Source organism: Hydra vulgaris, chromosome 06, assembly GCF_038396675.1.
Source record: "Hydra vulgaris chromosome 06, alternate assembly HydraT2T_AEP".
In the NCBI taxonomy this organism is placed as follows: Eukaryota; Metazoa; Cnidaria; class Hydrozoa; order Anthoathecata; family Hydridae; genus Hydra; species Hydra vulgaris.
Genome location: NC_088925.1, coordinates 7,600,724 through 7,627,500, shown reverse-complemented (window position 1 = coordinate 7,627,500; position 26,777 = coordinate 7,600,724). Strand labels below are relative to the sequence as shown.

The 26,777-nt window shown below is 29.5% G+C and overlaps 2 protein-coding genes across 4 annotated transcripts in view; one reads left to right on the top strand and one right to left on the bottom strand.

The window, feature by feature from the left end:
• LOC100206936 (low-density lipoprotein receptor-related protein 1) overlaps window positions 1-3,836 on the top strand; it is a 125,489-nt gene extending 121,653 nt beyond the window's left edge. Inside the window, exons 58-59 of the mRNA XM_065799115.1 lie at window positions 773-905; window positions 2,979-3,836. Of these exons, the coding sequence (XP_065655187.1) occupies window positions 773-905; window positions 2,979-3,098 (253 nt within the window). The 3' untranslated portion in view covers window positions 3,099-3,836. The remainder of the gene's footprint in view (window positions 1-772; window positions 906-2,978) is intronic.
• A 3,035-nt stretch (window positions 3,837-6,871) lies between these two features.
• Window positions 6,872-12,071, bottom strand: LOC136081620 (uncharacterized). Of its 3 annotated transcripts, none has more exons than XM_065799114.1 (6): window positions 11,826-12,071; window positions 11,268-11,629; window positions 9,290-10,365; window positions 8,967-9,219; window positions 8,119-8,371; window positions 6,872-7,765 (listed from the first exon to the last, which is right to left on the bottom strand). In XM_065799114.1, the coding sequence occupies exons 5-6, from the start codon at window positions 8,347-8,349 to the stop codon at window positions 6,881-6,883; spliced, it is 1,116 nt and encodes a 371-aa protein (XP_065655186.1). In that variant the 5' UTR covers window positions 8,350-8,371; window positions 8,967-9,219; window positions 9,290-10,365; window positions 11,268-11,629; window positions 11,826-12,071; the 3' UTR covers window positions 6,872-6,880. The 3 variants fall into 3 exon arrangements, with proteins under 3 accessions (XP_065655186.1, XP_065655185.1, XP_065655184.1); XM_065799113.1 differs by having other exon boundaries at window positions 8,967-9,477; window positions 9,742-10,365; XM_065799112.1 differs by lacking the exons at window positions 8,967-9,219; window positions 9,290-10,365; window positions 11,268-11,629; window positions 11,826-12,071 and adding an exon at window positions 8,447-8,700.
• Window positions 12,072-26,777: the final 14,706 nt, after the last annotated feature.

Genomic DNA, 26,777 nt, shown 5'->3' with positions numbered 1-26,777 from the left:
CTAAATGGTTTTGACGTTGTTTCTTCATTTACTTGTAGCACAGATAAGACTTCTCTTACTAACTGATCATCTTTATCCTTAATTTCAACCTCATATCCCTGAGATAGTTCAATGTTCCTTATTACAATTTTATTTTCAATATGCTTGCTCTCATCCAACTCCTGCCTTATCTTAGTGATCATGATTAACTCTTCCCCACTTTTTTTTTTACTGAATAACGATGCAAATGTGGATAGTGGTTGTTTATTTGAAGGGCTAGAATTGGTTGTTAAAGTGTTTAGATTTTTTGTTCTAAGTACTTCCTTCTCCAGGTCATCTATTTTAGTCGTAAGTTGGTATATTGTCTGGTTTTTTTCTGATCAGAGTCTTCCAAAAATCTTACTCGGTTTGATGTTGATAGAGATTTAAACCAGTCATGGTGCTGTCTTGTTGATGTTGTATGATTTCCTTGGCCTAGACTAGGCCAGTTTGATAGCAAAACAATTGGATCATCCATTGATATTACTTGATTTAAGGAAGGAGGGCTACCACCCTAATACAGTGGATTACCTCCTTGTCAAGAATTATTTAGTTTAATTAGTTATATCTTATTACACAGGGAATAAAAAGTTTCAGTGTGTGTTTTTTTCCGTGATATATATACATATATATATATATATATATATATATATATATATATATATATAGAGAGAGAGAGAGAGAGAGAGAGAGAGAGAGAGAGAGAGAGAGAGAGAGAGAGAGACATTAAATCCTTTATATTTTTTGTTTCTAGGTACAATCAGTATGCACCAAGAAAGATCAAAAATCTAGAAATGGAAAATCCAACTTTTGCATATAGTGGATTGCAAGACCAGATTTATGATGATTCATTTCCTGAATCTGATCATTTTATGACAGAGCAAAAGGTATGTTATTTTGGTTTAGTTTTTGTTTTTTTGTCATTTTAGTCACAAATTCTAAAAAAATTTATTAGAACTTAAAATAATTTTATTTGAAAAAAAAATTTCCGTTTTGTAAACCTCTATCTACCATATCAACATGTTTCACCTGATAAGTGCTCCTATTTGTAGACCAGGTCTACAAATAGTAGATTTAACTTCACTATTTATGCAGCTAGAAAAAAATTCAAGTCTTGCGAATATTTGAGTTCAAGTTGATTTTTGATGAACGTTTCTATTGAATTATGTACTATAATCAAATAAATTAGTTAGCAAAAATACAACATTAGACAAGCAGTAGTGGGTGCATTGGTGTTTAAGCACATAACAACACAACAACAACAACACTATAACAACTAATTTACACTTCCACAACTTAAGATTTTAGTAGACTACTGCTTCCTGAATTCTAATTTTGGAACTCTTAAAATCTTTAAGTATCATCAACTAAGGCTGTGAATAGAAAGATCAACTTGTTATATAGCTTCTCATGTAACATAGTGCAAAAACTTTCTCTTATTGTAATTTATGGATTTACATTGTAATTTTCTTTATTATTATTTACAGTGTTTTGACACAATTGCTGAAGATCTCTGTAGATGTCTGAAGATGCCTTTAGCTTGAAAGTATTGTACTTTGAACAAATGCAGATGCTACTATTATATTAGATTTACGCTTGTATTTATTTTGTCCACTACAACTGTGACTTTTAGAGATCTAATATTAATCTCCGTTATAATATTTCTCTTTCGTGATTCTCTTTCGTGAGTTTATAAACTTTAAAAAACTTGTTGTCTTCCACTTTCTTTATTCTTCTTCTTTCTTATTTCTACTTTCTCTATTTCTTCTACTTTCGTCTTCTACTTTCATTATCATTATATTAGAGTAATAATAGAGTTGTCTAAGAGATTGTTTGCTTGTTCAATTGATTCCTTTGGTTATTTCTTTCGAAATTTTTCATCAAACAAACTGGACCATATGAATCTTTCATTTTCTGAATGCCAAACAAAATGATGAGAGTGAGTAAAATAAAAGCAGCAACTTTTTCATGATTGTGTGACCATTGATAGAACTTGATCATGAATTTGTTGTGCACTCTCATTATTTCATTTTGATGTCGACTTGAGTTTGATATGAGTTTTGGCCACTGCTAATTTAAGCTGGTATATCTAGTATCCATAACAATTTTTTTAAAGATATAAAAATATTTGTTTCCAACATTAATCTTTATGTTGCTAGATTGAAAAACATTAACTATATTTGTGACTTCTTTATTCTAAAGCTCACAGTAAAAAAAAAATTCACAGTTCACGGTAAAAAAATTTTTTATTAAATTAAAAAAAAAACGAAAAGAAAAAATTTAGAAAAAATAAATTTTTCATATATGAGTGTAAAATAAAAAATAAAAATAGAAAAGATAAATTTTTCATATACGAGGGAGTAATCTTAAAATTATTTACTTGCATCAATTAACTTATTAAATAAATAAAAAAGATATAAATAATTTCACATCATGGTCAAAATCAGTATAAGTAATAGTATTGCAAGTTAACTTGTAAATATTTATATTTACAAGTAATTTTCTTCAAAAATATATAATATTTACGTTAAATTTCCTTTAAAAAGGTTAATCTGAACTTCAATCAATTGTGTCTGAAGCAATAATGAAATTCAATTGTAAGTGTAAGAATGAATTGCTTAAGTATAATAAATTGCGTACAAGCTTTTCGGACTTTCAGAAGCAGCTCCCTGAATTCATTAAAAATAATAAAAATTTTGAAAACTTCTTTTAAAAAACCACTGCATATTCTGGTATAAATGTGTTTGTTAATATTGATTGCACCCTTCACCCTGATTGCTCCCTTGCTTTCTTGTATTTACATATGAGGGAGTGAAAATAAATCAAATAAATATTTTTTATATTGATATTTTTCAAAATCCTAACTGCTAATGACTAATTCATTTGTAAGATTTTTTATTTCATAATAAAATATTTTTTTTACAGATTTTTTATTTCATAATAAAACATTTTATTTACAGAATTTCAATGAAATTACATATGACCCATCGTTCTCCGAAGGAGAATCTCTAGATCGTATGCTTTTTCGAGATCCATACAGCGAAAAATTAAAATTGGTTGATGACGACTACGAAGCATGAGTTTTTAGATGCTTTGGAATTTTCTGTCGAATTCATTTTTCGTGGTGAAATATGGAATTGATCTTAAAGTAGCATTGATTCTTTTAAAGTGTTTTCACCTGTTAAGTATAAGCTTAGCTTTTAACAGGAATTCTTTTGAGATGTTCGAAAACAAAAAATAACGATAAAACTTTTAAACTTTTCTATTTATTTGTTCTACTATTTATTTTATTTATTGTAATTAACCAGTTCCTGCAGTTACTTTTTTTATTTCTGACATTATTATTTTTTAAACTTTTTATTACGGTATTTGTTTTATTATTTGTTTTATTGCGGTATATGCTTATAATATTACGGTATTTGTTATATTACGGTATATGCTTGTAAAGCCATTAATCTTGATCCTTTTTTTCTCTCGATATTTTCGATATATATATATATATATATATATATTTTGTCGAAATGAGGCAGTTACGCAATATTATAAGGAAATCTAAGACAACTTTATTTATTTTGTTACATGTGCATCGCCGATTTTAGCCTACACCAGAATGTTGGCTTTAAATTTAAATTTTTAACTATCTTATTTTAACATAACGCATTCGTTAAAGGAAAGTTTGTGTGCAGTAGAACTTTCATTAAATTTATCAATAAAGTTCAATACGATTTTAGAAATTCTGTTTTGTACGGTTTTTATTTAATGGATTTTTATTGTAAATTTAACTTGGTAAATATTTTTTAAAAAATCTTTTAAATAAACTTCTCCTTGTTTTATTTTTAAACGACGTTCCATGTGCATATATAGGTGTATATATATATATATATATATATATATATATATATATATATATATATATATATATATATATATATATATATATATATATTTGTGTGTGTGCGTGTTTGAGGGAGAGTTTATTTGCACAATTTTACTTTTTGTACTGCGTTAAACACTACAGAACACTAGATAAATTTTTAAATACTACAGAAAACTAGATACACCTAATAGTTAAAAAATTCAAAATGATTGAGTCAGCTTTGTCATACTTGTTTGTGACAACTTCATCTAAGTTATGTTTTTGCATGCAAAGGTGCTTAAAACCTTAATCAAGGATGCCTAAAATTTAACAGAGTTGCATAATGCTATATAGATAATAAACCTCTATAGAATAAGCTTCTCTACAAGTTTTAAAGATTTCAATGATGGAAAAATTAATCTTGTAAAACAACGAACTTAGTTTTTGAGAAAGAAAAAAACTTCTGAGTAAAGCTTGCTGTAACAAGATCGTTGGATCTTTTTGTATAATTTGACTTGTATAATTAGGCGTATTTACAATTTTTTTCCTTTGTAAATTTTTTAAAGCGTACTTAAGTTTAATAATATAAAAGAAAAGTTAAAAGAATATATTATTTTGAATAAATAAACAAATTTGATGAAGAAACATGAGGGATTTGTTTGTTTATTTATTAAAACGATGTGTCATAACAACTACATCCAAAACAGGATATTCGAAGAATGCTGTTACAGAAATCATCAAAAAGTTTAGAGAAACTGGCTCCCTTGAAGATAAAAGAAAGAAAAGTGGTAGACCTCCTAAGCTAATAAAAGAGCTTAATGTTATTTTCCGTGAAAATTCACGGAAATTAAGAAGCAATTTTGGCTATTTTCCGTGAAAATTCACGGAACTTAATATGAGGAGTTTTCGCTATTTTCCGTGAAAATTCACGGAAATTAAGAAACGATTTTGGCTATTTTCCGTGAAAATTCACGGAACTTTATATGAAGAGTTTTCGCTATTTTCCGTGAATATTCACGGAAATTAAGAAGCGATTTTGGCTATTTTCCGTGAAAATTCACAGAAGTTAAGAAGTGATTTTGGCTACTTTCAACGTATCTTATACATAACGAATTTTTGATAATTTCCTTCGAAAGTAACATAATTTATTATAATAAATATTGGCAGCTTGCATCAAGTTTCATATGATTTTGGCTATATTTTTTGAAAACTTACCGATTTTTTAAAAGCATTTTGGCTGTGTTTACAAAAAAATGCCAAATGTCGAATATAGATTAAAGATAAATATTAGTTATGTCACGAATTAAAGATAAATGTCAGTTATGCTTTAAGTTCAGATTGTCGTAAAAATAACGTTTTTAATAAGTTTAGAGTTTTCTATACTAATTCGATCTACAGCATTTTCTGAAATTTCCTCAGAGGTGCAAGGTATACATGAGCTGGTTAGTTTTGAACTTTTCTAATTGGTTTGAAGAGTATGAAACTTTTAGGCATAACTATAGTTAAAATATTTGTCAACAAATAATACTAAATATTTTAACTATAGTTAAAATATTCAGTCAACAAATAATGTATGCTGTAAGACAACCTATTCATAAATGCCCATAGAGTAGTTGACTTATACACTACAACAAAGCAGGTGAGAGCCCTCAATATAATTAAGTGTTGCCGAATATTCGTGGCATCTTTTATAAATATCTCTTGTCACAATGTAAACCATATTGCATACACTTTTTAATTCATTTAGGACACTTTTTTAGTCATCTTTAAGGATAGATGATATGTAGTAATTTCGACAATTTAAGTGGTAATTTAATTGTTTAGTTTAAATGCACTAAATTCTTTAGATACACATTTGTGGTGCAAAAATGTGTATGCGGAGAAGGATTCCCATGAAATTGGAGGAAGTTTAACTACTTAGGTTGAGCAAATGAACATAAATGTACAAATCTATATATAAAACACAGTCAACAATCCCTGGCTTTTTAATATGGAGAAGAAAAAAAACTTCCTTGTTAAGGGGAAAGTTTAACTAATAGGTACCTGGAAATAATTTTAATAGGCGAAAGCTTGCTTGATAAAGTACTAACTTAAAGTCGCACAATAAGATAATATAGTTTATAGTTTATTACTTTATAGTTAATAGAGATATAAGATAATATAGTTTATAGTTTAATAATAATAAGATAATATAGTTTATAGTTAATAGAGTTTATTTTTATTACCTTTGGAGCAGTTTCAATATTACAACAACATGATTGACAATTACATATTGTGATAATTAAATTAATAATAAAGTTAGATCATATTACGAAAATTTCCATTCTTAAAGAATTATTCTATTCACTTTACACTTAAATACATAATTTAGTATAATATAATTTTTATAAAATTTATTATATATTATATATATATATTTAGTATACATTATAAAGCGTACATTATAACCATTCCAATAACAAAATAGAAATAAAACATTTCTAGAAGGAACCTCTAAGTTGCGCTTATGTCACAAAGCTTAGCTAATAGTCAAGACAGCTTTATACAGTCTTTCATATAATGAATGAAAGGTTTAAAGCTGTTTACCTTGCAGTTATGTTATCATACCTTCCAGCACTACTGCAGAGAGTAACTAATGACTAACAGGTACGTAAAATGTTAATCAAGTTATAGTCTTGCATAAATGAATTGCATTTAAAAAAACACATAAATTCTGTTTAACCGTAGTTCTTTTGGTGTGCCGATATTAACAGGATATGTCAATTAACGCTAAAAAGTCTAAAAAATGTCAAAGTTAAATTTTAACAAGTTTTAAATAAAAGACAAATTATAATTAGTATCTACTTATCGTTAAGTTATATACATGCTAATATATTAAACTATCATTTTAATTTTAATACATACATATATATATATATATTTTATATATATATATATATATATATATATATATATATATATATATATATATATATATATATATATATATATTTATAATGTTTTCAATTAGGTTTTGCAATCCATACAAAACCAGTGACTTTTAGGTTTTCTTAAAATACCAACACAATAGTAATGGTACCAATATAAACAGTGATCGCACTGAATCCACTTTTGAAGTTTACTGGCTGATTGAATTTGTTGACAATGATAACATGGCCAACTATCGGATGAAGTGCTCTTACATCGTACTTCAATTTCAGCCCAAGCAGATTCATCAAAATATTGTTTAAGCTCATGTAAATTAGCTCTTTTATCATTAATGATATAAGGTACAGTAGGAGAAAGATCATTACTTGAGATTTTACTACCACTTTGTAATGAATTTTGTGCAATGGAATCTTTGACGAACCAAGTTAAACGAATAAAATCTTTTTCATAAACCCCAAGTTTCTCAAGAGGTTTTGTTACATTGTAAAAAAGTCTCTGTTTTTTTACAGCTGGTCGACCTGGGGGAAAGCGCTGTGGTTTACGTAATACAATGTCAATGTCTTCTAAAATTCGAGTGGTATACCTTTTTTCAATAGAAAGAGCCTCACAATTGATTGTTGGAAAAGTGATTGTTGGAAAAGTTTTTGATGTAGTTTCAGAGTTTTTTTGTATAGAAATTTGAGATGACACAGGCAAAACACATTCCAATGTTGCAGATAAAGAACTTTCAGGAAATATTTCAACATTTGTCTGCAATCTTTCAACATGAAGAGTCTCACATGTAATTGTTGGGGAAATGTTTGATGTAGTTACAGAGTTTGTTTGTAGACTTTGTTTGTAAACTTTAGGTGATACAGGCAAAACACATTCTAATGTTGCAGAAGAACTTTCAGGAAATATTTCAACATTTGTCTGAAAAAGATTTTCTGAAATAACATCATCTTCAGAATGATGCTGTTGAACCTGTACAAAACTTAAATAGCATTATGATTACAAGTCATGATGAATTGCACATTAAGAAAATAAATGTAAATGATTTATTAGGAGATTTAATGAGGTAGTATAATAGATTCTTGCTTCATTATCAAGTGGTTTACAGTTCAACACGACCTAGAAATATGTTGTTTAACTTGCATCTTCATTTAACAGCTTTGGAGATTGTATTTCAGAGTTGAGAAAGTTACAATAAAAATTAAATGAAAAAATGCTTCATTGATTATATTGGCCCCTGCCTTGTGCAAGTATAACTCGTGTTTAACTTATTAAATAAAATGATTTATATTTATTAAAATAATTATGGATTTTATTATTTTTACCTGCAGTTCCCACTCTCCAGATATGCATTGTTGGTAAACTGATTCCAGCCATTTAATAGCTAAATCAAACTTACTTGGTGTAAATTCAGACAAGATAGATGCCAAAGGCTGCAAATGGCTCAAAGCTGTATTATATCTTTCATTAACAGTGGAATTAAATAATGCCACTGGTTGAATTGAAAAGGTCATGCATGAATTAGATAAATTGTCCCCTTGGTTTACATTTGCCATTTGATGGGTAGGAACAAACCACCTAAAATTATTTTATTCATTTTAAATATTTTTCAACGTACTACTACTATTAATACAAATCAAAAACAATTAGTGCCTTTTATGAATAAGATCTAGATCAGATAAGCTCATATTTTTTTCTCTAATAGCAAAGAAAGCATGAGAGCATGGAACTCCATAACCAGCAGCGTTATCACATTGGCAAGTCCAGTTTTGAAGGGGAAACAAACAACCATTGTATCTAACTTGCAAGCAATTATTTTCATGAAAATATTTTAACCTCATATTTTATAACACATTAAAATAAAATAAATCGTACTTATTAATATAAGTATAAAAATAATTAATATAAGTATAAAATAATCTTAATTAATATAAGTATGTATAATTAATCTTAATTAATGTTATATAATTAATCTTAATTAAGCTATAAATAATTAATCTATAATTAATCTTAATTAATATAAGTATCTATAATTAATATAAGTATATAATAATTTTAATTAATGTAAGTATAAAAAAAATCAATTTTAAACTTTTGTCACAAATTGTATCTATTATGAATAAAATTGCTAAATAAATCAGAGCAATCATAAAAAAAGATTAAAAACACTTACCTCTTGTAAACTATATCCTTCCTTTTGACTTAAATTATACTGTTCAACCATATGTTGTAAAATGAATGACGAGATTGCATGAGCATAAAATATTAAACATTCTGGAAGCTTAGTGTTTATTTTAAGACGCTGATCAAAATCAGCATGTTTTGATTTTTCAAGTTGAACTCTATTTATCTTTATTATTTTGCTAATAAGATTACCTGGTGACATACGCGATGTCAAACCAACATCTTTTAAAGTTCTGTGATACCTACAAATTATGTAAAGTATTATTAACTAACAATTAATCTTATAACAAAATAGAAAACAAATCATCAAACCGTTCCAATCTATTATTGGTGTGATTATCGATGTGGAGTAGCCCTTTTCTTTTGTAGCCCATGAACATGTCAGCCATCATCAACCAGTTATTTGTTAAGTATGTATAAAACTCTGGGAATGTCTCTTGTATATGCAACAAAGCTTCATCACATGTTTGCTGGTTACCATATAACAACCTTTTTGTAGCCTTACAATTAAGATATGTAAATAATATTCAAAAACAATTAACAATAAAATAAATGTATGAAAACAAATTAAATGTAAGAAATTAAAATAAAATTACTTGCATTTATACAAGGCATACAACAAGCATTAGTGTTCCACGACTGTCAAAGTCATGGAACATCTATTGTCAAAAAAGTTGACAACTTTCAAAGCATTATTTTAATTTTTATTAATTTTTTATTGATTGCTTTTTTAATACAATTAACTAAAACTATTTAGAACTAACCTTATATAAAGATTCTTTGTCATTACTTATCAAATTACTTTTTTTTATTTTATGTACAAATGCTTTGGATACATGAAATCGACAAAGCAAAATATGATTATCTGGGAAAACAGCCTGCAACACTGAGATTTCAGCTTGAGCCTTATCAATTACAAAAATGAATGTTGAAAATGTATTAAAACCAGCCCATTCATGTGATCGTATCAGAAACATTCTAAGATGAGCTTGATCCTCACGATACACTATTGATTGTATTACAGGTCGCCCCATCCCATGTTGATCTACTACAGCAAGTGTGTATAGAGGCATGGAGAGATTATTTACCTATACATTTGTTAATGGAATTAAGTATTATATGTAAAAAAAAATCAGCTCCTAATAAAAAAACAATGCATTATATTTTGTAAAATAAAAGAGAAAAAAAAACCAATTGAGAAAAAGAAAACAAATAAGTTGCCTTATAAGTGCCATCCATCATTATTACATCGGGAAATTTTTGCAGGAGCATTATTTGCTCAGTTGTTGTCCAAGTTATGCATTCAACTTGTCCATCTGAATTAGCATCAATGTGATAAAGACTTCCTGGAAAATCAAGCACTGTCTTTATTTCATCAAGTGCAGAACCTAATTAAATATATATATATATATATATATATATATATATATATATATATATATATATATATATATATATATATAAATATATATATATAAATGTATACATATATATAAATATATATATATTTATATATATATATATATATAAATATATATATATACAGGTCCAGTTCACAAAATTTTGCTTCCCCTACCCCGCCCCAATTAGCGTAATGAACTTTATTGATGACCCCTTAGTACAAGGTCAAATTTGTGAACTCAACTTAGAAATCTTTCAGGGTTATTAGTCTAGTCTTGATTTAAAAAATACCAAGAAAAGTCTCGATATTTCTTGAATTACTAGTTATTTATTAAGGTTGGTCTTGATTCATTCAAGACTTTTCAAGACAAGACTGAAATGGTCTTGTCTCGATTTGTCTTGGTATTGTATTGTCTTGTTTTGCTAAAATGAGTTTAACAAGACTTTTTATTTCAAGATGCAGACCCTTAGTCGCAATATCAATCGCTTCTTCAAGATCACCTTCAAACATGTCATCTTTCATCCTGTCGTGTTTTTATTGCCGTGTTCTGTGTACCTTTAAAACTAGATAGTTCTGTTGCCGGTTGGACAGTTTTCTGACACATGAGTTAACCCGCTGTTTGGTATCCTGGATTTCATCCAAATATAAATTTCTGCATCTCAAGATTTTAACTATCAGAAAGAGTTTTATATATATAATACACAACATATAAACAATTTACAAAATTAATTAAAATTGTTCTTTTTCAACTCAAAGAATAATCAAATTGTTTTCCAACAGCATTTTTAAAATAGTTTTCTGAAACTAAAAAGGAACTCAAACCAGTTACTCTGTTGAATAATTATTGAATTCATCTTTCACACCACTGTATATAGAAAAATAACTAACCTTTGAATTTAAGCTTTTGTTTTATGTTGTAAATATCTCTAGGTTTAGTTTTCAAACCGCTTCTATTAAGGCTATCTGTCACAAGTGCTATATTTGCCCCATGTTCAATCAACATCAATGTCTGCTGTTCTAACAATCCTTTTGGTTGACGCTGTGAACTGTACATAGAAAATTCTTCTATACCATATGGATGATTGTGTTCAAGAAACAATTTTTTAACACCATAGCATTGTCGTTGGTTGTCATACGAAACATAAATAAACATTTTGCAGCCACATGGAAGTATTGCCTGATTATTGCGCTTACCTTGATTTTTCTTCATAAGATAAGGTTTTTGATGGCCAAAATGTTTGCATGTCCATCTGTAAACATGAAAAATATATGAACAACACTATTTTTTAAAAGATAGTAATTGTAATTGTAAATAAAAAGATTCTTTTATGATTATTTTATAAGTATTTTTTTTTTAAAGGAAATCCATATATAGTAAAATAGATATAAATACACCACAAAGTTTAGTAATTAAAAATACTAAAAAACATAAATATAAATGTAAACCTGCATGCATATATTGAATCTAAAGGTTGATTTTTAATTTGTGATTCTTGTTTCACTTTCTTATTGTAACTTTCAATTTTTTCCTTGTAATCAACTCTTATTGGGTGAAAATGGGTATTGCAGTAATGCATCACAGCCTTTTCTGCAACATTGAAATCACAAAATTTTTCATTTAGAATATCTTGCATTGTTGCAAATTTTTTAAAATATAGCCTTCAAAAAACTAAAAGAAAAATCCTAAAAAATATTTGATAAAACTCTTGATAAACACACAACAAAATCATAAACTGTGTTCAATTGTAGTTGTCCAATTTTGAAATACAAACAATTAACTTCATACAAACTTTATATATTTTTATAGATATAAATTTTGAATACATATTTGTTTAAAAAACATCATCAGTGAGATACGATTTAAAATTGTTTGTAAACTGTGATTAAATTTATTGTTGCTACTTCCATGTTTAGGATTTATGTTAAATAAACTTAGTATTATATTTCAATCATCAAGGACACACTATATTCACTGATGGTAGTTCAGAGATAGTGATTTTGGATTTTGGCGATGGTGTTTCAGAGAGCCTGATAAATAATGGATAGCATTGCTTTTCAGGAATGCATCATTGCTATCTGTATCACAGCCTGTTGCCTACACCATTTTAATTATTCAAAATAATTATTTCAAAAAAATAGATCTCACTACAAAAAGGTTGAAAACCCAAACTTTTTCCAAATTTTTGCAAACACCAATAATTAAAAAACAAAAGTGGATAAGAAGACACATATACACAAATAATATACACAATAATCATATTGCTGTAGTTGACTTGTTTTTAAGTAAATCCAAGTGATTCCAGAATGACTAAAGACTCCTGGTGGTACAGAGCTCAACTCATCTCTCCACTGCAAACATCAAAGTTCATGTTTTGGAGTTAAAGGACTGAGAGAGATAAGTGAGGTAAAAGGCTGAGAAAGGCAAGATCTGGTCTATATCAAGTTGTCTTGTATGATTTGCTTTCATAGGAAAAGTAACAAATGAATGTAAAAAATGTTACTCAGATTTAAAACACCCCTGGCTTGGGGCTCTTGTTGAGTAAAAGCTAGAGATGGTATATCTACAAAAGTATTCATCTTGGGCAAGCATAAACTGCATCAAGCAATTTTTTTGTAGAAGTTTCTAATCATGTCTCACTCTATCCCATGGTTTTCACTTTCCAAAGAAATTGCAATTTTTATTTGTAATTGCTTCTTTCAAATTTTTTTTAAACAAGAACAATCTGAGAACAAACATTTTTTTTCTCTAGATTGTTCTTGAATGAAACTTTTTGCAATATATATAAAAAATGAAACCTATTTAATTTAGGAATTAAATAGAGTCAAAGACATTTCAAAAGTTTTCATTTTTTAAACTAAGAAAAAGGCAAAGGTTATTATCAAAAATTACTAAATTAAATAGTGTTGCTTGCATTGTTGGTAGTGACAAAAACAAAGTAAAAATGTTAATTTTAAGCAAAAAAAGACAAAGTAAAAGAGCAAGAATTGTTAAAAAAAGTTAAGAAAAAAAAGACAAAATTAAAAAATTGCAAATCGTATGATTTAGGAAAACACGAGAACAGGAAAGAACTCCAACCTTTAATATACAAGAAATAATAATTTTTAGAGCGTGAAGGAACTAAACCTAGTAAGCTGGAGAAGATCCAACTATATTTACAAACATTTGTGAACCTTGTCTAGAAGAGAAAGGGAATCATTAGAATAACAAGACCAAATGTGACAATTGTCTTCCATAGTGGGATGAATAAGAGATTTATAATGGTAGAGAATGGAATATGGTGTACGAAAATGGTGAGCACAATTAAAAGTTTTAAATTTCGCTTAATAAAATTTCACAATTAGGAGTTTAAATTTTCGCTAAATAAAAACTTTGTTTGCCTAAAGATTAACCAATTGATGTACTATTAAAAGTTCTTTATGTTTAATAGATAGCATAAAAATTTTACCCTATCTATTAAACATAACTAAAATGGTGAGCACAATTAAGAGTCCGCCATATCAGATACTTTGTAATGATTTGTAAATAAGATTTACGACTCATTAACTCAGGAAGATGAAAATTAGTGGACTCGGTAAAAGTGTTTCCATTCATTAACAAAAGGATACAACATTGTGATAGTTATTAGCAGTAAACAACTGACTTTTGTTAGGATTAAAAATCACCAGTCACATTGAGCAAAAAGCTGTCACAGAAGAGAGCCTGCCTGATCTTTTGAATGTAACCTGTTTGAATTGTTGAATTGTTTCCTGGTTATGATGATGTTCATCATCATAACCAGGAAACAATGTAACATAAGTTTACATCTATGGCAGCCAAATAAATAAAGAATGGTCTTAGTAAAATTTTTGCAAAAGAAGTACATCTACAAGACAGTAGCCATGTGCAATTACAACGTGTTCAATATGAGTACTTTTTTTGAGATACTATCTCTAACTTCTCTTCAACCAAGAGCCCTAAGGCAGGGGGTATTTTATGTCAGAGTTGACTTCCCTCTACCTTTACTTATAAAAGCAAACTCTACAAGGCAGCAGGATATCTAACATCTCGTACAACCATGTGGCATGGTTGTATTGGACTAAATGTTACCAGTAGCTGGGTGATCATTATGACCTGACCAAACTTTATTGCAAAAAATCAACTCAAATATATATATATATATATATATTTATATATATATATATATATATATATATATATATATATATATATATATATATATATATATATATATATATATATATATATATATATATATATATATATAAAGTTTAAGCAAACAAAGTTATACTAAAGGTTCTTTGTGTTTAATAAATAGGATAAAATTGTTATGCTATCTATTGAACACAAAGAACTTTTAATATAACTTTGTTTGTTTAATCTTTAAGCAAACGAAGTTTTTATAAAGAGAAAATTACTTAAACCTTTTAAAAACAAAGCAAATACTTGGACAAATACTTGTTTTGTTTCAACATCAAAAAAACTATCAAAAACAATATATCTCAATCGATTTTAATTTTGATTGACAATATATGTCAATGGATATTAAAATTAATCCTACATAAATCGATTGTAAGTATATTATAAGTATTCATACACTACAATACTTGTCTCCTATATTCTTTAATTTTTTAAACGTTCATTGGTTAACTCAGAAATACGTCATTTTCACGGAAAATAGCCAAAATTGCTTCTTAATTTCCGTGAATTTTCACGGAAAATATAATTTACGAATAAAAGATGACAATAAATATCTAAAAACCCTATCTTTAAGAAATACAAAAAAGCATCAACCGAGCTGGCAAAAGACATTAGCACAGCAACTGGGAAAATTGTCAGCTCTTCTTTTATTCGAAGGCACCTACTTAAATCGGGATTAAGAGGGTGTGTCGCAATTCGAAAACCATTATTACGGTGTGGAAACAATGAAAAACGGCTTAAATATGCAAAACAACACAAAGATTGGGCCCAGGAAATGTTTAATCGGGTTCTGTACACTGATAAGCCCAAATTCGAAATTTTTGGAACGAAAGAACGCCAATATGTTTGAAGAAGAACTGAGAAAGCCTATCAGCTCGAGTGTTTAAACCCTACTATTAAACACAGAGGAGGCTCTTTATAAGTTTGGGGCTGTTTATCTTCATCTGGAGTAGGTGATTTGATCAAAATAAAGGGCGACTTACTGGGGAACGTTATGTGGATATCCTAAGGCACCATGCTGTATCATCCGGAATGAGACTATTAGGTCATAATTTTATTCTGCAGCAGGACAATGACCCAAAACATTGTTCCCGAGTGGCAAAAAATTTTTTAAATGAAATGGCAGAGGAAGGAGTACTGGAATTGATGACCTGGCCTCCCCAGAGTCTAGTTTTGAATATAATTGAGCATATTTGGGATTACCTGGACAGAAAGAAGGTCGAGCATGCTCCCCAAAATGCTGAAGAATGTTTTGAAGTACTTCAAAGAGAATGACACAACATACCCCAGGATTTTATAACTAGTTTGTATGCATCTATTCCCCGGCGAATATCGACTGGGATTGAGGAAAAAGGATGACATAGTAAATATTAGGAGTTTTTTATGAAGTTTGACATTAAAAAGTTTGTAATTGTTCTATATTTTGTGTGAAATACATGTGTTTTAATAAGTTTATAATTTAGAACTACAAACTTAAATATTAGAGAAGAATTCTCCGGGATTTTTTGAAAAAATGTAAGTGGTCTAAAACTTATTCACAGTACTGTATATATGTATATATATATATACATACAGTTATCGCCATTGAAATCCGACCACTGCTGAATATAAAGAAAAACAGTCTATGCATGTAAATAATCAATTTATTTTCTTCCCTGACATCAATGATTAGTTAATTAGCTTTTAGCCAATCACATTAGCGTTTATTTTATTGCACTGTAAAATTTATTAAGCTATATATCTCATTGTAGGGTATGGATTATCATTTAACTGTCACAATTTAATTATGACTACGAAGGAAGGTTTTCGTGCTAATATTAAACTTTTATGGGAGGATGGTGCAAGTGAGCGTCAGATATCAGCAAAATTGCGAATGCCAAAATCTACTGTTCGTGATATTATACAACTAATCAAAGACACGGGATCCACTGCGCCCAGAAAACGTTTTGGTAAAGCTAGAATTACTAGCAAACAAACAGACAATATGATACGCAAGGCTGCTGTGAGAGATCCAACAATATCCAGCACACAAATCAGGGCAGATCTACCTAATGACGTTACAGTCAGCACTCGAACAATTAGAAGACGTTTATTGAAAGATGCAGGTCTACGTTCTCGTCGTCCAGCCCTCAAACCGCGACTGTCTTTAATGAACATCCGTGATAGGATCGCATTTTGTAGAGCTCACAGACACTAGTCAATAACCAAATGGCGCCAGGTAATGTTTAGCGACGAGACACAAATAAAGCGATTCGCTCCGCATAAGTCATTAGTTCGTCGCCCACCTAATCAGCGTTTTAATGTAAGGTATACCGTACCAGCTGTCAAGCAATGTCCTTCAATTATGGTGTGGGGCGCAATAGCTTCATCTGGGCGATGTGGTATTTATTTAATGCAGAAGAGACAGACTGTTAACTCCCAACAATATCTAAAAATCCTTCAAGAAAAGGTTCCAAATTTGATGGAAATTCGTCGTTGCAAAATATTCCAGCATGATGGTGCACCGTGTCACCAATCTCGTCTTGTAAAATCTTGGTTAGAGGATCACAACGTTCAGGTTCTGGGTCCTTGGCCAGGATCATCCCCAGACTTGAAGCCAATCGAAAATTGCTGGGTCAAGTTAAAGTCAGCAGTATCCAGAACTAATCCTACATCACTGGACGATCTAGCGCACAAAATTCGTCAAGCTTGGATTACTGAAATAACGCCAGAATATTGTCAGGCTCTAGTGGATTCAATGCCAGATCGCATTAATGCAGTCTTAAAAGCACATGGTGGTGCCACTAAATATTAAAAACATTGAATATGTACGATATGTTACATTATAATCATTAATTGTTACTGTTATTCTTTTATTGCCATAATACAATTGTTTATTACTACATTAAACTAGTTTTAAGTAAAATGATACTGGTGGTCGGATTTCAATGGCCATAACTGTATATATATATATATATATATATTTTTTTTTTTTTTTACATAACTTTGCTTCCAACAAGGCTGCAAGCAACCACTAATTAGAATTGGAAGTTACTGAAAGAGAAAAGAAGAAGATTGTTGAGCAAGATAACGATTGACGGACAGCTTAAAGGATTGCATATTATATGAAACAGGAAAGCAGGATGAAGGAAGCGAATTCCAAAGAAATGATGTTCGAGGAAAAAAACTAGACAAACAAGAGTTTTTGGAGCACTTAGGAACAGTCACAGAAAAAGGATGAGGCTTAATTGAATGACGAGTAACACAAGAATGAATTTTAGTAGATGGCACAAGAGACGCTAGCTCTTTAGAGCAGTGCCCATTATAGTACTTGTAGAAAAGAGAAAGAGAAGCAACATTATGGCAATGTGATAATGTTTGGAGGTTGGCTGCAAGAGCAGGTCCAACTATGTTTACAATGCGTTTTTGCACCGTGTCTAAAAAAGAAAGTGCTTCATTAGAAGATTCGCCCAAGATATGGCAACAGTATTCCATACAAGGCCGGATTTGAGATTTATAGAGATAGAGAATAGAATCCGAAGTAAGAAAGTGTCGAGCTCGATAAAGAGATGCAACCTTAGCAGATGCTTACTTTGCAACAGATTTGATATATGGTTTCCAAGAGAGATCGGAAGTAAGAGCTAATCCTAGAAGATGAAGAGTAGACGACTTATCGAGTACATCACCGTTCATAAATATAAGAAGATCTAAATTATTGCAAAAACGACTGAAAAAAATTGAGTTTTATCTGTACTGAAGTTCGCCAGCCACTGTGAGCCCCATGCTGTAGCAGAAGTGAGATCCTTTTCAAGCTCAAATACCCCCTCCAAGCAATCAGAGAGTATTAGTTTCTTATCACAACAAGAACAAATGGTAGTATCATCAGCAAACAATGCCACCTTAGATGTGAGAATATCTGGAAGATTGTTAATGTAAATTAAAAAGAGTAAAGGGCCAAAGGATAGAACCTTGAGGAACCCCTGAAGTTACACAATAAGAAGAAGAGTGCTGTTCATCAAGGACAACTTTTATACTACGATTGGAAAGGAAGGATTCAATAATCTTAAAGATGTTGCCAGATACACCATAGGAAGAAACTTATGGAGAAGACCAGCATGCCAAACTTTATAAAAAGCTCTTGAAATGTCAAGAGCGATGGCCTTAACCTCTCCACCTTTATCTAATGCTCGATAAAACCTATCGGTTATTACTGTTAGCAAGTCAGCTGTAGAACGAGAAGATCGAAATCCATATTGATGGTCAGAAAGTAAGCTATTAGATTCAAGATGAGAAATTAAGTGTTTGTTAATTAAAGATTCAAAAATCTTGCTTATGATAGGAAGAAGACTAATGGGACGGTAGTTACACGAATCAGATCGCTCTCCAGAATTTTTGAAGATAGGGATAACAGATGCCGCTTTGTTTTGCTGATAGATTTTTTTTTTTTTTGTTCTTTTATTTCTTCACAATAACTATTACAATAAAATAAATGAAAGAAAATGCATATAGTTAAGGAATTACAAATTTTGTTGCATATAAAATAAAAACGCGGAGACTTGCAGAAGATCGGATGATCTTGTCATCAAGAACCGCTTACAATCGGTACGTGTTAAAACAATTTTATGATGTGTATAAAATAAAAAAGGCAGTCAAATAAAGTTTATAAAACAAAAGTTAGAAGTAAAAATTAACGTTTTATATAAATACTTGAAAATACAAGACTTGATAGGTATAAAATGTATAGATTAAATTAACATGACACACAAAGAATTAATAAAACAAAATTTAAGTATACAAGTATATAGTCAAATAAATATTTTTTAAATAAGAATTCGTAAAAACATTATAAATAAATCAAAACAATTAAATTTAAAAATATGTAAGTATGTTTTCAATAGAGAGAATGATATTTTTTAATTTTCTTTTAAATGCGAAAAAGTTCCAGTAGTGAGAAAAATCAAAATGTTTCAAAACTATATTGTTCCATAAAAACGGTTGGTTTTGAAAACTGGTTGAAGAAGGAAATTATCATTTCTTAAATTATATTTATTTTTTCTTTTAAGGAATATAAATTGTGAAAAGAAACCGGAGCTGTACGAGTTTTACATTTAAACATAAAACACAGTACATTAATAATATTTAGTTGAAATATGTTTAAAATATTCATTTCAATAAAAAGAGGCTTAGTATGTGAAAAATGGTCTTTAAAATTAATAAGACGTGCAGCATGTTTCTGTTGGCGATGAAGAGGTTCTAATTTACTTTTATTAACACTACCCCAAGCCGCATTCGCATAGTTTATGTGGCAATGAATGAATGAGTGGTATAGTTGATTTAAAATATGTTTATTTAACATGCTTCTTGCTTTATATAATATACCTATACTTTTCGAAATTTTGCAGGTAATGTTTTTAATATATTTTTTCCATGTGAGATTTTCATCAATTGAAAACCCCTAAAATGTTTGTACATGTTGCTCTCTTAATTAGAACGCCATCGATAAGAAGAGGAGGAAGCTCGATTGGAAGTAGACATTTTTTAAAGTTAGAATGAAAAAGAGATCATTTTGTTTTTTCAATATTTATAGAAAGTGTTTGATTTAAACCATTGAGAAACTTTCATTAGTTCGTTGTCCATACAAGAAAATAGTGTCGTTATGTCGTTATAAGATAAAAAAATATTTGTGTCATCAGCAAACATAACTGTTTTCAAATTGGATGCTTCATAGAGGTCGTTTATGTAAATGAGAAAAAGAAGAGGTCCTAGTACAGATCCTTGAGGAACTCCACAAGTGATTTCTAATAATTGAGATCGCGATGATTGGTCAAAATGAACAAATCGTTTTCTATTGTGTAAATATCTTTTTATTAGCTTAAGAAAATTTCCTGTGATTCCATAATATTTTAGTTTTTTGAAAAGGATTTTATGGTCAATCATATCAAACGCTTTTGATAAGTCAACAAAAATGCCTAAAGTAAATTTTGATTTTTCAAATGAATCTGTAATTATTGAGTTATTTTTAGTATAGCGTGCTCAGTAGAGTTATTTTTCTAAAACCTAAATTGATTTTTATATAATATATTGTTTTGAGATAGATGTTGGAAAATTTTGTTATAAAGAATTCTCTCTAAAATTTTAGAAAAAACAGAGAGAACAGAGATAAGACGGTAGTTACTGACATTCAACAACTCTCCTCCTTTTAATATTTGTGTAACTTTTGCTATTTTCAACTGATTAGAAAATATTCCTTGATCAGTTGAAAATTTAAATACTTTATATTGAACATTTTTTATGGTTTCATATGAGTTAATAACCACGTTTTCGCTAATATTATCATGACCTATTGCTTTGTTTGAATTGAGCATTTCAAATGCTTCATCAAACTCATCAAAAGATAATTCAAAAGAATCTAGACAAGACACTAAAGGAAACTTAAAATTAATAATTTTTTTTGTTTCGGTTTGAATATTTTTAGCTAAATTTTTTCCAACTAAAATAAAAAATTTGTTCATTTTATCATCTATCACTACTCTAGGATCATAAAAAATTTCGTCATTAATTTTGATGGCATTTGGTAAAGAGTCTGTTTTAGATTTCTTACTGCCTGTAATTTCTCTTAAAAGTTCCCATGTGTGTTTTGAATTTTGTTTATGTTTTTCTAATAAATTTATGTAATAATTTTTTTTTAAACATTTTTCTTTGGACAAATTTTTTAACAATAAGTCTTGTAAATTGTTTCATTTTCGAATTTTTTTGTTTTTAAATATTTGATATACAATTTTTGCTTGATTTTAGAACATTTTTTGAAATTTTTTTTATAGATAAGTTAAAAATATCTGTAGTAATTATATTGTCTAATAAAGAGGCTGATGATGATGTAATTCTAGTAGGTTTGTTTATTAACGGTATTGCTCCATTTTCAAAAGTATCATTACACTGCTTCAATTTAGAGGTTTTAGGTTGACCTAAATGGTACTCAAGATGTTTCAAAAGATATCAATACTTTGGGTGGGCATGAGATATATTCCATTGAAAACAAAATAAAAAGCGTTCCTTTTTTGGATTTATACACTTTTTTGAATAATCGCTTTGCAAAAGAAATTTTAACTCAGTAGCGGATCATGCGTTTTTTGGTGTTTTAGATACCAAATTATAAACATAGAGTAAACTCCAAACATTTATATGTTTATACTAGTGTCAAAACAAGGAAATTTTGTCAAAATATCAAAATATTTGGAGCCTGGGAACTAAAAAGCCCTTTAAATCTTGCCCCCTGCCCTAAAGTGGAGAGCAACAAGTTCATAATTTTTGTTATAAACTATTCTTAACTAAATTCATATTAATTTAAAAATTTCAAATTTTATGAAAAAATCTTTTATAGTTCAAGAATTATGTCAATCTTAAAATTGTAACCCCCTCAAATTGAGGAGGGTTAAAACTTTAAATGGCCATCATTTTTGAACGCTATAAAATTATTGCACAAAATTTAAAATTTTTTATAAATAATGACCTTAGTTAAGAATAGTAAAAATTTTTTTTTGCTTACTCGTTGCTCCCATGTTTGGGGCAAGGGGGGCAAAAAGTTAGGGTTGTTACTGTTCCCAGGCTCCAATCAACCCAATAATATGCAAAACATCCTTATTTGACATAAACCTAAACATATAAATGTTTGGATTTTATCTTATGTTTGGAAGTTAGCTTTCTCAGACAAAACAAAAACACAGAATCCACCCTCTGTCTCAACTATCTATAAACTAAGAATATCACTAGAATGAAACAACACTGAGACAAATACAAAGTATTAATTCTTAGAAACATTTTTTATTCATGATTAATTCTTTATTTTACAATAATCCAATATTTAGTACTGCATATAAAATTATTCACATCCTCATACTAGAGTAGGTTACGGCCGTTTTACGAAGCTTTTCTCCATGGCATTTGCTCAGCTCCGAAGCTGCAAATCTTTTCATTGTCTTGTTAATGTTTTTGTGCACAGCTTCACAGCTTTGCTCACTGAAAATACCCAAGGGTTTGTTTTTTCTTTCAAGAAACATGACGAGGTGTGACTGTATGATGTGAAATTTCCGACCTAGACAGATCTATCAGATACTTATGCAAGTTGCACATTTCAGAGACAAATTCCTGAATATCTCTGCTGAACTCAAGAGATAGCTTCATTCCAAAACATCCTTATGTCACTAAAATGAACAAATTCTAAGGAATTATGTTTATAATTACTTATAAACTATAAGTGAAAAAGTAATTAACTGATTGCATACCGATTTTGAATTTCCTTAAAGTCTCAATACAAGGTATCATCAGAAGTGGAGCTATAGTTATGAGTTCATCCAAGCAAGAAAGTACTTTTTGACAGTTAGGTCCATCAAATCCTCCTCCATTGTAACCGTGCCTAGTTACAGTTTTACCAATTAGGAATTTTTTAATTGACTCCTCAGCCATCAAAACATCTGTTATTTGTGTAACAATATGTTCAAACAAATGTAATTCAGGAGGAGGAACTATATCAATAACAAGAGTTTCTCCAGATTCTTCAATTAGGCATGGTCGAACAACATTTTTATAGCTTTTCATATCCTTATTAAGTTTCCCATCCTCAATAAATTTCTGATACCAACTAGTCAAACTTTAAAAGGTCCTCAACTTTCCATTTTTGTCATTTTTTTCACCTTCACAGTAACAGCAAGCATACTTTCCCCCATGTGCCTTTAAGTATTAGTATTAAAAAAGACTTTAAATAATAAGTTAAATGTTGATAAAGTAATAAAAAGCAATAACTTTTTATAAATTATTATGCAATTACACAAAATAATTAATGTTTAACTTACAGAAATGCCCAGTAAGCAATTAATAAGCTTTAAGTCAGCTGCTACTGTGTATTTTAGCTCATTTAGCTTAAATAACTTAATAAGCCTCTCCAAATTATAGTTACTTTCTTGTACTCCACGTACAAGACCCAAAATAAGAACTGTATTGACCCCTGTATTTTTCATGTTTCTTTTCTCTGATTGTAGCTCTTCTGGGTTGAAGATGTTCATTATGACTTTCAGTGAGCCTTGACCTCCATCAATACCAACTCTTATTAAGCAATTGTAGGGGTTAAGTTTTCTGTGTTCACAAATCTTTTTTTTTAGTTCCCACGGTTTAGGAACAAATACAACATCTTTTTGAATTTTATCAACAACCTTGTATTTTCCTTTGTTGTGTGTTTGTTGAAAGCTGCATAAAACGTTTTTATAAAATTCGTTTAACTGGAAAGATTTGTCCTTAATAATTTTTGAGGCATTAGGTTCAATACCTAGCAAAAAATACAAGAATAATTTATAAATATATAAGTAATATGAATATATGCAAAACAAAGTTCATGTGCATTACTGTTACCTCTGCGACCCAAATCTTTACGTATCTCAGTCATTATACAATCCATTGCTGACATGGGAAGATCCATTTTCTTTTTTAAACTAAATAATGTATCTGAAGATATTTCTAAAATAGGTTTATACACATCTCCAGAGTAGAGAGCAACATGAAGGGCTTTACCACCTACAAAAAATATATGAAAAACGTTCTATTCACTAATGTTTAACTTTAATATAAATGTATTTTATAAAATTATTAATAAATATAGATAGGTAAAGAAATATAAATACACATTTACCTGTTGCTATAGTTAATTCGTTATTTTCAGATGTTTTATGCATGTCTTTTAGTACAGAGGAAATAACTTGTTGGGAGGTTTTTGAGTCTTGAGAAAGAATGAGCTTATGTAGATTTTGCACTATTTCAGATTTTGTGCAAGGGTGTCTGATACCTTTACCTACCTTTTGGCAGCAATCTGTGCAAAAAGATGTGTTATTTACATCTGAGGACTTATGCTTAAAACCAAAATCTTCAATAAATTCAGAAAGATTGATTTTTCTATGACTCCTTTTCTCTTTTACAATACAGCAAATTGGGCATGTGCATAAACTAGTATCCTGTAACCTACCTAGTTTTCGTAATAATACTCTTCCAATCTTCCACATATCTTCTATGTTTTGAAAGACATACCCTTCATTCTAAAATTTTTTAATATAGTATTTCATATACGTTTATATATATATTTACATTTTCATATATCGTCAATACATTAGCATTAATGACAAACTTTTATTTAACCTTTTTTAAATGAAGACATTTTTTACAAGTTGAACAAACTCCAGATGGTTGAGAATTGATTTCCAAACAAAAGCCTGGATCCACATATAGAATAATGAGTTCTTGTAGAGCTGGGTTATTTTCTAATTTATGACATTTTACGTCTTTATTTAGACAGCAGGAACAAACTATATTCCTGTTTTCTTTATGAAACCTTTGTCTTGTTAAGCTCATTTCGACACAATAATGGGAGTATTTTTAATGAATCTTTAGTATAATTTTTATATTAATATCTAAATGCAAAGTAAATTTTCAAACAGTTCTAATGCAGAGACCTTTTCAGGTGTAAAATAAAGCTAAAAATAACAACAAAGGCATTTTTATATAGTTAAGACAGAGGGTGGATTCTGTGTTTTTGTTTTGTCTGAGAAAGCTAACTTCCAAACATAAGATAAAATCCAAACATTTATATGTTTAGGTTTATGTCAAATAAGGATGTTTTGCATATTATTGGGTTGATTGGAGCCTGGGAACAGTAACAACCCTAACTTTTTGCCCCCCTTGCCCCAAACATGGGAGCAACGAGTAAGCAAAAAAAAATTTTTACTATTCTTAACTAAGGTCATTATTTATAAAAAATTTTAAATTTTGTGCAATAATTTTATAGCGTTCAAAAATGATGGCCATTTAAAGTTTTAACCCTCCTCAATTTGAGGGGGTTACAATTTTAAGATTGACATAATTCTTGAACTATAAAAGATTTTTTCATAAAATTTGAAATTTTTAAATTAATATGAATTTAGTTAAGAATAGTTTATAACAAAAATTATGAACTTGTTGCTCTCCACTTTAGGGCAGGGGGCAAGATTTAAAGGGCTTTTTAGTTCCCAGGCTCCAAATATTTTGATATTTTGACAAAATTTCCTTGTTTTGACACTAGTATAAACATATAAATGTTTGGAGTTTACTCTATGTTTATAATTTGGTATCTAAAACACCAAAAAACGCATGATCCGCTACTGAGTTAAAATTTCTTTTGCAAAGCGATTATTCAAAAAAGTGTATAAATCCAAAAAAGGAACGCTTTTTATTTTGTTTTCAATGGAATATATCTCATGCCCACCCAAAGTATTGATATCTTTTGAAACATCTTGAGTACCATTTAGGTCAACCTAAAACCTCTAAATTGAAGCAGTGATTATAAATTTTTTTTTTTTTTTTTATGGAATTTAGATATGGAAGTTATGATTTCGATTGGCAATCGCAGCAGCACAGTGTGAGTAAAACGATGGAGTGAGGCTTGACCTGGAATCTTCAAGAGGGAACAAAAGGTTCCATGCCTGCCTGAATCCACAAAATTATGCAAGAAGCACATTTGTTGACAGGAAGACGAAAGATTTCTACTCAAGGGCCATCACGAAGAAAATCACGGAAAGAATCCCAGTCAGCTTTAAGGTAGTTGCAAGAGGTACAATAATATGGGGATTCAGGTAATGATGAAGAATGAGATATTAGTTTTAGAGGGATCAAACTGTGATCAGAAGCACCTAAGGGTGAATGTGGAGAAACTGAGCACTGACTAGGATCAGAAACAAGACATAAGTCGAGTAGAGAAGGTAAATGATTCAGGTTGTCTGGAAAGCGAGTTGGAAAGTTGGCTATTTGAGTTAGGGATTGAGAAAGGGAAAAATTGTGGGCTTTAATGCCTGCAGAATTTCTGACACTAAAGCCAACCAATTCAGTGTGATGAGCATTAAAGTCATCGACAACAACAATATAGGCTGACGGATAAAGAGAGAGGGCTTGGTCAATATGATCAGAAATAACATCAAAAAGAGTGCAGTCTTGGGATGAAGGAGAGCGATATAGAACTAAGAAAAAAGCAATAGAGTTAAGTGGTGCTAAACGAAAGCACATGAAAGAACAGTCTGTGGATTCAAACCTAGTTTCACGACAAATGGGTGAACTCTTACGAATGTAAATGCCCAGGCCAAGCATGTGATTATTGGAATCTTTACGAATTAAAAGAAGATAACCATCAACACTAAGATTGCAAGATGAGA